The sequence below is a fragment of the Mus caroli genome, chromosome 19 (genome assembly GCF_900094665.2).
Source record: "Mus caroli chromosome 19, CAROLI_EIJ_v1.1, whole genome shotgun sequence".
Taxonomy (NCBI): Eukaryota; Metazoa; Chordata; class Mammalia; order Rodentia; family Muridae; genus Mus; species Mus caroli.
Genome location: NC_034588.1, coordinates 8,237,672 through 8,249,436, shown reverse-complemented (window position 1 = coordinate 8,249,436; position 11,765 = coordinate 8,237,672). Strand labels below are relative to the sequence as shown.

General features: G+C 43.3%; 1 protein-coding gene across 1 annotated transcript in view; it reads left to right on the top strand.

Annotated features, from left to right (window-relative positions):
• Ms4a18 (membrane spanning 4-domains A18) overlaps positions 1 to 11,765 on the top strand; it is a 21,811-nt gene that overhangs the window by 4,403 nt on the left and 5,643 nt on the right. Inside the window, exons 2-4 of the mRNA XM_021152617.1 lie at positions 513 to 986; positions 2,698 to 2,826; positions 5,451 to 5,507. Of these exons, the coding sequence (XP_021008276.1) occupies positions 525 to 986; positions 2,698 to 2,826; positions 5,451 to 5,507 (648 nt within the window). The 5' untranslated portion in view covers positions 513 to 524. The remainder of the gene's footprint in view (positions 1 to 512; positions 987 to 2,697; positions 2,827 to 5,450; positions 5,508 to 11,765) is intronic.

Below are 11,765 nucleotides of genomic sequence, written 5' to 3'. Positions count from 1 at the left end.
TTTGGAAGCTGATTATGGGATGGATCCCTGGATATGGCAGTCTCTAAATGATCCATCCTTTCATCACAGCTCCAAACTTTGTCTCTGTAACTCCTCCCATGGGTGTTTTGTTCCCAATTCTAAGAAGGGGCAAAGTGTCCACACTTTGGTCTTCCTTCTTCTTGAGTTTCATGTGTCTTGCAAATTGTATCTTGGGTATTCTAAGTTTCTGGGCTAATATCCACTTATCAGTGAGTACATATCACGTGAGTTCTTTTGTGATTGGGTTACCTCACTCAGAATGATATCCTCCAGATCCATCCATTTGCCTAAGAACTTCATAAATTTATTGTTTTTAATAGCTGAGTAGTACTCTGTTGTGTAAATCTACCACAGTTTCTGTATCCATTCCTGGAAACAAAGACTCTTAGCTTACATAATAGGCTTGCATTTTAGTGAAGACAATGACAGACATAAGGAGTAAGAAGGACTGTTGGGTTTTCAGTGGAAATTGTATCTTGTGTGTTTTGTAGCAGCTGTGCATCATGAGCAATCAAGAGAATGTGTCTGCTGTCACCGTCCCTGGTAATGTCCAAGTTATGCAGCCTACATATGCTGTGGTCTCTGGAAGCCATGAGCAGCCTTTGGGAAAGACCACCACCTACCCAGCCTCAGCAACAATGCTCCAGTATAACCCAGGGAGTGCAAACTTCCAGAACCCACACATCATGATCCAGAATCCCGCTGGAACAACAGGCCTGCAGGCTGGGCCCACTGGACTACAGTATCCAGCAGGAATGGCTGGCGTGCAGGCTCCACCAGGAGTAATCCAATACTCACCAGAAGTAACAAGTGTCCAGATCCTGCCGGGAGACCCTCAGAATCCCCTGAACACTGTCCCTGGGCCAACACAGACCTCAAGCCTTCCCCAATGGAACATGTCCTTTATGACCTTTCCTGAATTTAATCCCAAGAAATTCATAAATGAAGAGGTCAGAACATTAGGGGTGAGTGTGGCATCATCTCTCCAGTTTCTTAAGTCCATTCCTTCATGGACTTTGTAAGTCTGTGCCTTCGATGGGGTCAGAGGGCAAAGGAGGTCACAGCTTCTAAAGGCTATGGCTAGGATAACCCCACAAATGGCAATCCCTCCCTGCATTCCTCAGCTCCCCAGTTCATTCCATGTGTTTTGAGGGAGGCTATAATATTGACCAGCCATCCCTTTCCTAACTATCAGAGGCAATTTCACTTTTAGAAAAACCATTGACCCAGGCAAGTGGCCAGGGCTTCCTAGAACCTCAGTCACTGCCTCTCATAAGATCTAGTAAGCTCCTCTACATCCTAATGCCTCTGAGGTTGCTGATCCTCTTCCACCAAGGATATTCCTGCCTCTTTTCAGAAACCTCTAATTTCACTTGGCACCCTGAAAAGCTCAACTCCATCCTAATTTTTGAGGCAGAAACAAGACTGGTTCTATGCTCTGCTAGATGCCAGCCAACTCCTCATAAAATGACTGGCTGGAAGGATGATTGGATCATAACAAGTTCTTCATCTCAGTGCAGTCCTTCACTCAGCATGGAGCACACTCCATGAGGAGATAGCAATAACCAGGACACAGTTCTCAAAAACCTGGTGGGGTGGGTATTTACTTCATGGCGGCTATTGTAACTGTACCTTCTGACAATTATCATGAGACACATACACAGTTTTGGTGCTCAAAGAGTGCAAAAGGCCCCGCCTCCTTTGAGAGGTTGCAACCCTCCTAGAGGATAAGGGAAGGGTCAGGAAGGAAACAGACTCATCAAAACCCTACCACAGTAGAGATATGTCTAGCTTATGCCCTACAAGGCTTCACATGTCAGAAGGTTTGTCTCCAGTAGGTAATGATGAGAGGTGCCAAAGAGCCTTTAAGAGGTAGGGCTTAGCTTGAGGTATTTAGGTCACTGGGTTCAGAAGAGATTTGTGTAGTCCTTGTGGAACCTCTTAATAGTTCTCACAGGAGCAGGACTGGCCTCCCTCAACCCCTCTGGCTTTCAGTCTCACAGTGTAATCTCTCCCTCTTGCATGTTCTCCCACAATGATACAATTTACAGCACAACAGCAAAACCAGGAGAGCCCCCATCAGAGCTAGCCTGAACTGACAGTCCCAAAACTATGAGCCAAATAGACTTTCTTTTTCTTATCCAAATTGCCCACTATTTGGTATTTCATCATTGTATCTGTACGTGGGCTAATACATGCCCCAACCCCTCACTTCTTTTCTATATTTTTATCCCAAATTTATCAGAGCCACTGCTTAAAGTGTGTAAAACTGTATCAGTGATCCAAATGCTGATCCCAAGCGCCAGGAAGGCTATAACTGTATGTGTGAAGGTAAACAATGATTATGTTGCATAGACATTGTAATCCTGTAATACTGGTGACATGACTATGAATTCTGGTGGCTGATGATTTACAAGCATTTGGAGACCCACGTTCAAAAAGAGAACTGCTCTGAATAATCTTACCCTTTTCATTACTCAAGCCACCCATTGGAACACACATCTGGAACAGACCCCACTCAGAGATGTTGGTCTAGTCTAGATGTTGACCTAGGTGAACCCCAATCCCATTCATACCTCAAGTGGCTCTGGAGCACAGCCAAGGTGACAAAGAGCAGCTCAGCAGCCCACAGCCCCACTTGCTCTCTCACCAGATTTCTCTCTGCTCTCCCCACAGGCCATCCAGATCCTCATTGGTCTATTTCATATCTTCTCTGCAGTCAACCCTCAACTCTACAACCCTCAACCCTTCGAGACTTCTTATTTGCTGGGGCCCTCGGGGTACCTGATCTGGGGAGGCCTGTCTGTGAGTACAAGGCTGTGTGGCCTCCTTTCTAAGTCATCAGAGGGGAACTGGGGAGGAGAAGAGGTGAGAAGACTCTTGGACCCCACTCCCAGGCATAGAACCCTTATAGCTTAGAAGTCTGCGGGTGCTGCTGAGGGCTGGGGGACTCACCTATACTCCTGCCTTGACAACACTGCCTCCTGACTATAAGGAGCTTTTGGGTACAAATATTCTGGTAATGATAATTACCAGAGCTTTTAGGGTCAGAGCCTGGACTATTCAGCACTCATAAGCCAAGCTCTGCTACCCACCCTTAATAGGCCTACTGAAGAGATGATCCATAGCAAAGAAGATAAGAAAGATTATCTATGCACTGTGACCACAGTGAGAAGAGGAACAAATAAAGAACCCAAAGACACCTCCCCAAAATCCTCCTTAGGGGTTTAGGTTTAAGTAGAGGTTAAGGAGTACACATAACTACCCAGTCATGGCCATGGTGTGGTCCTATCCATAGCTGGTCATGGTGTGCTCCTATCCATAGCTGGCCCATCACTGCCTCAACTCCAGTCTGTCCAGCAAAGTGAGCTGACAAGCTAGCAGAGCTATGTGAAATCTCCTAGGACATAAGTTCTTCTTAACTGGCACCAAGCCTCAGCCTTTCTCTTCCTCCAGCATAGGATGCCCAGAATAATTGTAATCCCTTGATGCACATTACTGTAATATCGTAATATATGTAAGCTGAAGTCCATGGAGTTTCACGTTATACACAGTGTCTACCTCCCAATCATGAAAGCAACTGCAAACTTTTCAGGAATTAATTAATTAATTAATTAAGCAAGTTGCCCAGCCATTCGGTGATAGGAAATTGGCTATTACAGGTAAACAGCCCTGATCAAGGCCTTCCCCTCTATGATACCTCACCAGCAGGCAGCAAGCTTTGCCAGCACAGCAGTGTGTATATGAAAGCTGGGGGAATATGAGAAACAAGGTTCTTTCAGAAGGACAGAGACTATCTCTTGAGGGGCTTAACTTGGAAGTTAGGGTGCAGGTCACTCAGGCCCATATGAAACTTCTGTTAGGTCAGTGACTCTGTACCTGGAAAACTTGAATGAAATTTACAGGTAATAAAGGATGAGTTTAAGAGGGGTTTTGTTATAGAAAAATAAAATAAAATCAGAAAGAAATCAGAACCTTCAAGCCTGGGTAGCCAGAAAAGGTAAGAGGTACTTCCAACAACAGGAAAAGCTCACCTAGGGACATTTCATACGGCAGAAACTGGGTGAAGACTGAGCTCGTGCCTAAGAGATTGGTTAATCTTCTAGCCTTATTGGGAGGCAGGCTAATTGGGATCTTCAGATATTTTTCTGACACAGCCAGGCAGCTGTGTCACATGAGTGAGGATTCGCAAAAACTACATCTCCTGAGCTACTTACAAAACTTGCACACTGCTCCACTAATAAGTTTCTTCTCCCTCTACCAATTGGCACCTGAACATTGATCTTCTAGCTGGTGAAATAACAGTGCCTTCTTATTAATTCTAGTGACTTTCAGATCTATTAGAATTTCTGTGTAGACTCTTATATCATCTATTAAAAAGACACTATTATACCATATATAGCTTTATTTCATTCTCTTCTCCTAAGTTCTTAGATTTCAGCTAAGTTTTAGGTTTCAGTCCCCCAAACTCAATGATCTAGGGAAACTTATTATTTTGCGGTTTCAGATCATCCTGTTCAAAGCTCCTTTCTGACTGTACAAAAGCAGTACACTTAGCCATTTAGAAGTGTTTTATCTCGGTGGTTCTTGTAAGAAAGAAATACAGGACTAAGGATATGGCTCAGGAATCAAGTATTCACCCAGCATGTACAAGGACCTGGGTTCTATCCTCAGTAGTACACAATAAAGTATAGCAACTATTGTTACTACAATGAGATGAGATGAAAATAGATTTAACAGTACAGAAAGATCAACTGTGTGAAAACAGGGGCCTTGTTAGGACTATCAGGCTGGTCTAGGAACACAGCAAGATGAATTAGTAGCACATATGAAACAAGAGCCCTGATGTCCTCTCTCCCAACTTCAGTACTATAACCACCCTGCCCCTAACCTCCTAGGACAAGATCATAGTCAAGAATAGGACAGTGTCAGCAGTGAGTTTGGACAATGGTATGGCCCACAATGCACTTGAAGATACCTAGTCAGATAGTTGTGATAATGAATGACTTAGAGCAGTGGTTCTCAACCTGTCATGACCCCTTTCAGAGTGAATGACCTTTTCATGGGGGTCACCTAAGACCATCAAAAAACTCTAGGTTGTACAATCTACATATAACACACCTTGAGCTTTATAGATATTTACATCATAGTTCATAACATAGCAAAATTACAGTTATAAAATACCAATAAAATAATTTTATGATTGGGGGAGGGTCCCCACAAAATGAGGAAGTGTATTAAAGGGTCACGGCATTATGAAGGTTGAAAGTCACTGACTTAGGGTATCCTGTATGGCATAAGGTAGAATACCACTTAAAGTTTGGGACAGTGATAGTGTTAAGAGAAAGCACACAGATTTACATGTCTGAGAAACAAAATGTTTGAAATTTAATGACATGTTCTTTTTTTTTTTTCCTATGTCTATGTAGTTTATCATCTCTGGATCCTTGTCAGTCTTGGCTGAAAAGAATGCCAACAGTTGCGTGGTAAGTCATTATGCTATTTCTTTGATGACCTATGAGTCTTAGATTATGCTTTTTCCTACACTTGGGCAAGGAGATCTCACAGTAACCCTGCAGTCTGACACTAGGCTCAGGACGTTTACACACTGCATTTCACCTGATCCTCACAACTCTATGATGTTTTGTTCTCTCATGTTGTAGAGGAGAAACTGAGGCAGAGTATTTTAGGGTAGAGAACCAAGGACCATTCAATACAACCAAAGTCCAAGTTGAGAGTCTGCATTAAGCCAGATGGTGACTGCCTGGAAACACTTCTCACAGAGCAGCCTCCAGTGCATTTTACAGGGAGCCTTTAAAGACAAAGAACACAGATAACTACATCTTTGTTGGCAGTTGCAAGGGGAAGTACAGCAAGCAAGCAGTTTAACAGAAGCCAAAACATGCAGTTAGCTGGGCATTTGATCTTGAGTTTCTAGAACAGGGTTGGATGTTTTCACATAGGATTTTTCCCAGCAGGCATAGAAAATGGGGTGCGATTAGGGAGTCCATTTCAGATTAAACCACAGATCCCTCCAGCTGAGACACGATGGTTTGTCCTGTCATGTTTCCCACTAGTCTTAGTGAATGAGTTAAATTGCAACTCATCCTGCTGTAAAGAGGTGTAGTTGCCCCTGAGGACCATTGATTTGACTGAATTAATCATTTGTTTTACATAACTGCCCATGCAATTTTAAGTGCAGGGCCCCACTGCTAATTCAATCTGTTTTACAACCCCAATTTTTACAACAAAAACTTCCTTGTCCTTGGCAACTAGGGAGCCCAGCCACAGAGTATGTATAGAATTGTAAATTCTATATTTCTATCTCAGAAGATAAACCTCCACATCTTTTCATTTTCTGATACAATCAAATACTTAAAGTGGGCATCAATAAGCTATGGTCAAGAAGGAATATGGGTTTCTGATCTGTAGTTGCTCTATCACCTTCCTGTATCTATCTTCCTCCTTAGTTCCCAGGTCCTGGCCTGAAAGCAGTGGGAGTTGTACCATGGCCTTCCACTCATACCAAACACAAGACTCAAGAGAACATAAAGCCAGGGATAATGAAACCTTAATTTTAATTCTGCCCTTAGTCTGAAAATAGTCCATTTGGCATCATTATCAGAGGCTTCTGCTTTCTTAATCTGCATGTGGTAGATCCATGGCATAATAATGCCAGCTACCTTCACAGCCACAAAAATGGAGGGAATCACAGTGTAGGGTCTTTTCCAAGTTGTTTTCAGACCGTTTAGCTCTCTGCTTGGCCCAGATAGTATCACTGGGCTTGAACAGGGGGAAACTGAGGTTGGACTCGGAGGTCAGCTGGATCTCTCTGATTGTCCAATGAAGAACCTTTATGGAAGCCTAGAGGGCCTGTAGTGACTTAAGAAAAAAATGGTTAGAGAGTTCTGCCAACTGTTGGTCTCTGAACTGGGGAGGAGTGGAGGAGAGGAGGTTTCCTCCAAACATAAACCCATAGAGGACAAATCCCTCCCTATATTCAGTGCAATGGGCCCAAAGCAAAGCTAAAGAAGAAGGTCTGAGTAACTTGATCTGAGCAACTCAGAAAGTTTTTGAACCTCAGATGAGGATGAAGGTCTGTTACCAGAGTCCTGCCAGTTGTTTGAGGAGAGTGATCTTTGCTCTATGTCTTCCACCAATTTATACATTTGAACTGTCCTTTTTTATTATTTTCATCCTCTATTACCTCTTGTTTGTACTATGGAGTCTCGGGCAACACTGGATCAAAGTATATCACCAGAAATCACCAGAACATCAATAGAATCCACTGGTCTTAGGGTCATTTGTCTAGAAGCCAGGCCAGTGGTCTCATTGCCCCTTACCTTAATGGAGTCATTGTATTAATGTCCATGGGAGTGAAGCAACTAAGCTATATAGCCTCTAGGAGGGCCAAGATCTTTTTTCTTTGTTTTTAATGTCCTTTCCTCAGTGGTGAGAAGTCCTCTTTCTCTATAGATCTTATGTGGACATGCGTGGTAGCAAAAGTATTGTAACTACCTCTGTATGTAGTGGTGGACTCTCCTTTTCCCCATCTGAGAGCCTAGGTCATATCAGTCAATTCTGGTATCTGGGCTGAGTTATCTGTCTTGGGCCAAAATCATTCTAGTTAAAGTAATTACTACAACCCCCATGTCCCTAGTTTCATCTTTAATTAAGCTACTCCCATCTGTGTAGAGCACTGCATCAGGATCTTTCAGGAGGATGTCACCTCAAGACAGTCATGAATGAACACCTACTGGTCATCATCAGGAAAGAAATACATTGCTGGCAATGGATTTCTCAAGCCAGACTCAAGAGTAGTCCAATAGTAGTACTTGGTACTGGTTCACATAGGCATTATCGAGAGTTCTGGTGTTCCTTGGAGGAGAGCCTCAACTGTGTGGAGTGCTGTGGGGTGCCTGACCAGAGTTAACATTTTTTTAACTAGACTAGCAGTCACCACCATAGCTTTTAGGCAGATGGTCCATCCTGAGACTGCAGAGTTCAATTTCAATCGTTTGGACAGGTATGTTACAAGGAATTTTCATGGCCACAAAGTTTGTGTTAAAACCCCTTTTTAAATGCCTTTTGTTTCATAGACCAATAGATAAAAAGGGTTGGACACATCTGGAAGTGCTAGGGTTAGAGCCAAAGTCTGGGCTGTTTTTAAAACCTCAAATGCCTGTTATTCAGTCTCAGCCCAGATTAGAGGCTTAGTACCCCATTCTGTGCTGGTGTTTGGAGGCCTTGCAATTTCTGCAAACCCTGGTATACAGAGGCAGCAATATGTAGGCACACCTAGGAACATTCAAACCTGTCTCTTAGTCTTTGGAGCTGGGATATGAAGTATGACAACAGTCCTACTCTGAGACAGGTTCCTTTTGCCTCTCCTTAGATAATAACCAAGATAAGTAGCCTCTGATGTACAAAATTTGAGCTTTCTTAGACAACACTTTGTAGCCTAATGTCTGTCTTGCAGCAGACTCTCAGTGGCCTTTTTACAATAATTTTTAGGAAGAGGTCATCTACATATTGTAAAAATACGTCCCAGGAAGCCTCTCTCAGAAAGGCAGAAGATCAGATGAGATAATCTCATCAAACAGGGTTGGAGAATTTTTTAAAGTGTTGGGCAGCCTGTTTCGAGTAAGCTTCCCACTGTAACCTCCATCTGGGTCTGTCTGTTGAAAGGCAAAGGTAATTGACTCACCTCTACCAATGGGAGGCTAAAGAATGCCTAAAGACAGTGAACCCCTGTTTCCCTAGAAGAATCAGTCTCATGAGTGTGTTTGGGTTTGTAACTATGGGGTAAATGGTCTTGATTCTCCGATCACTTTCCTTAGATCTTGAATAAATCTATAATCAGAGGTCCCGGGTTTCTTCACAGGCAGGAGAGGTATATGCCAGGGTGACTGGCAGGGTACCAGGATGCCTGTCTCTCTAAGCCAGTTGATATGGACTGAAATTTCCCTTTTGTTTACGGGATCATTGTTTAATCTGGACAGGAGTAGTTGAACTGGTTGATTAAATGAGTATAGGGACTTAATGTTGGGAGGTTGGTTTCTGCCCATACCCCTGGGAATCTTTGTTGTAAATCTGAGAGATAGTCTAAAGTTATCTTCTGACTGGGAACAGGACTTTCAGCTAGGAGTCATTCTTCTGACAAAGGGCAAGAAACCAAAATTTGCTGGGTATCTCTAAGTCTGTATCTCTCCATCAGAGAAGGTGACAGTGGCTTTTAGTTTACGCAAAAGGTCTAGTCTTCCATTTGGCTCTCTGTTGTTAACCATTTCTTGATTTATCTCCAGCAACTGAGACCTACTTATACCTTTTCAAATTTTTTTCTAATATCTGAGAATAACTAGATGATAAAGGCAATCTTTTTTTTATCAGATGCCTTTGATCTTTCTTAGAAGGGCCTAGTGAAATTTGATTAAACTCTATTTGGTCAATGTTGGACAGAATGGAAAATCTGCTCTATCTGGGCTGCATTGTCTGGCAGCAATCCTCCCACTTATCCCAGAGGCAGTTTTTCTGTTTTTTTCAGAGAATCATGGGTTTTGAGTTTTCCAATTATATGGCTCACTGATTGAAAAGGAACATAAATCATGAAAGAGGAGGAAGTAAAATTTTCTCTTTTCCCACCAGACTCAGCCCAGGGAAACGTTTTCCCTTCTGTGAGGCTACTTAGAGCAGGTAGGGGAGGTACCAGAAGGAGCTGACAGCATAGGGAACTATTTCTCTCTCCCTGTGTGCATTCTGCTTAGATGGCAGGGACCTCTGGCTGAGAGGGAGTCAAACAATGAAACAAGAGAGAACTTCAGAAGTGAGACAAGTGGAGGTTTAGTGGGGCAAGTGAAGGTTTAGTGGTTTGGGGGTTTCACTGAGCAACCTGGCAGAGCCAAAAAGATTTGGGTCCCTAACAAAGAGGGTACAGGTCTTGAAGCAGGGGGCATCTCACATCAGATAAAGCCACTGGTCAATACAGGAAAACAGAACTGACAGAAACACAGAGAATCACGTAGTGAAGACAACCAGGGATGTCCACTACACATTCATAAACCTGGCCAGACTAGAGGAATCCAGTGATGTCTCACACGGGTTCTAGATATTGTATCAGCAGCCAGCTCCAGCCTTTTCTTTCTGTCCTAACTAGAAGGTCCCTTAACCAGAGTTACCTCCTGGGATGACAGACTAGATGTCTCTTATTGAAGGAAATTTAGGGGTATCAGAGGGGTCTAGACCATTGCAGATCTCTCCTGAAGCCCTAGAATATCTCAGACTACTCACCCATAGGAGGAAGTCTTTGGCTGCTGTGGTCCACAATCTGTACTGAGACCTGGAGTTGATCAAACTAGTGAGGGTCTTGTAAGGATCTCACTGTGGCCTCCATATGTTGCCAGGTAGAGACCCAAAGACCACTCAGCACAACCAAAGTACAAGTTAAGAGTCTGCATTAAGTCAGCAGGCAACTGCCTGGAAAGAAATACTTCTTACAGAGCAGCCTCCAGTGCATTTTACAGGGAGGTTTCAAAGAATAAGAACACAGAAAACTACATCCTAGTTGGCAGTTGCAGAGGAAGTAGAACAAGCAAGCAGTTTAACAGAAGCCGAAACAAAGTTATCTGTACATTTTTACCCATTGGGTGTGCTGTTCCCAAAGGACTTTTCATGGTGGGCATAGAAAAGGTGGTGTCAGTTTCAGATTAAAGTTGACTCCAATTGAGACAAGATGTCACAAGAGAAAGGTCAGGCGTTGCCTCAAATCACACGGTAATGTGACAAAGCTGGAATTTGAGCCCAGAATTCTCGGGTTCCAAGGCTACACTATAACCTGTTGTGTTTGCTACTGATGCATAATGAATCATGTCTCAAAACAAACAAGCAAGAAGCTCTTAGCAGTTTGGAAAAGTCATGAAAATGTATTGTGCAATAACCTGAGGGTGCTCTGCATTAAACAGAAAGCCAAACCTAGGCTAGATAAAAAGGAGCGTGTATTTCAAACAGTAAGGTTTGTGCTGAAACCTATGAGGCCTCAGCTTAAACAGAGCTGGTGCCAGGTCCTCCTTCCCCTGACTTCCACATGGTTTCTGTCTCTTAAGGAAAGTGGTAAATTCAGGGCCAGTTATTCACTAAAGCATTTCCCAATTCCTAATCCCTGGTCTGCAAAGCAAATTTCTGCTACCCAGGTCTGCCTTATAAAAGGATCACCCCCTCAACTCCCCAACATGAACTAAGCTTGTATGTTCCAACAAGATTCACCAAACACTGCCCACAACCTCAGCATCGCCCAATGCCCTGGGAGACCTCTCTCCAGACTCCATCTTCTTCAGATATCTGACTTTTTTTCAGTTTGTTTTGTTTGGGGTTGGGGGGGTTTTTTGTTTTCTTTTGTTGGGGGGAGTTGGGTTTTTGTTGTTGTTTTGTTTGTTTTTGTTTTGTGTTTGTTTGTTTGTTTGTTTGTTTGTTTTTGAGACAGGGTTTCTCTGTGCAGTCCTGGATGTCCTGGAACTCAGAATTCACTCTGAAGACCAGGCTACCTCAGAGATCTGCCTCCCTCTGACCTCCCAGTTGTGGGATTAAAAGCATGACCTGCCCAGCTTGGATGTCTGAAGTCTAGTTGAAGTCTCTCCTTCAATTTCTTTTTTTTTTAATTAGGTATTTTCCTCAATTACATTTCCAATGCTATCCAAAAAGTCCCCAATACACTCCCCCACCAGTCCCCCACCCACCCACCCCCACCCCTT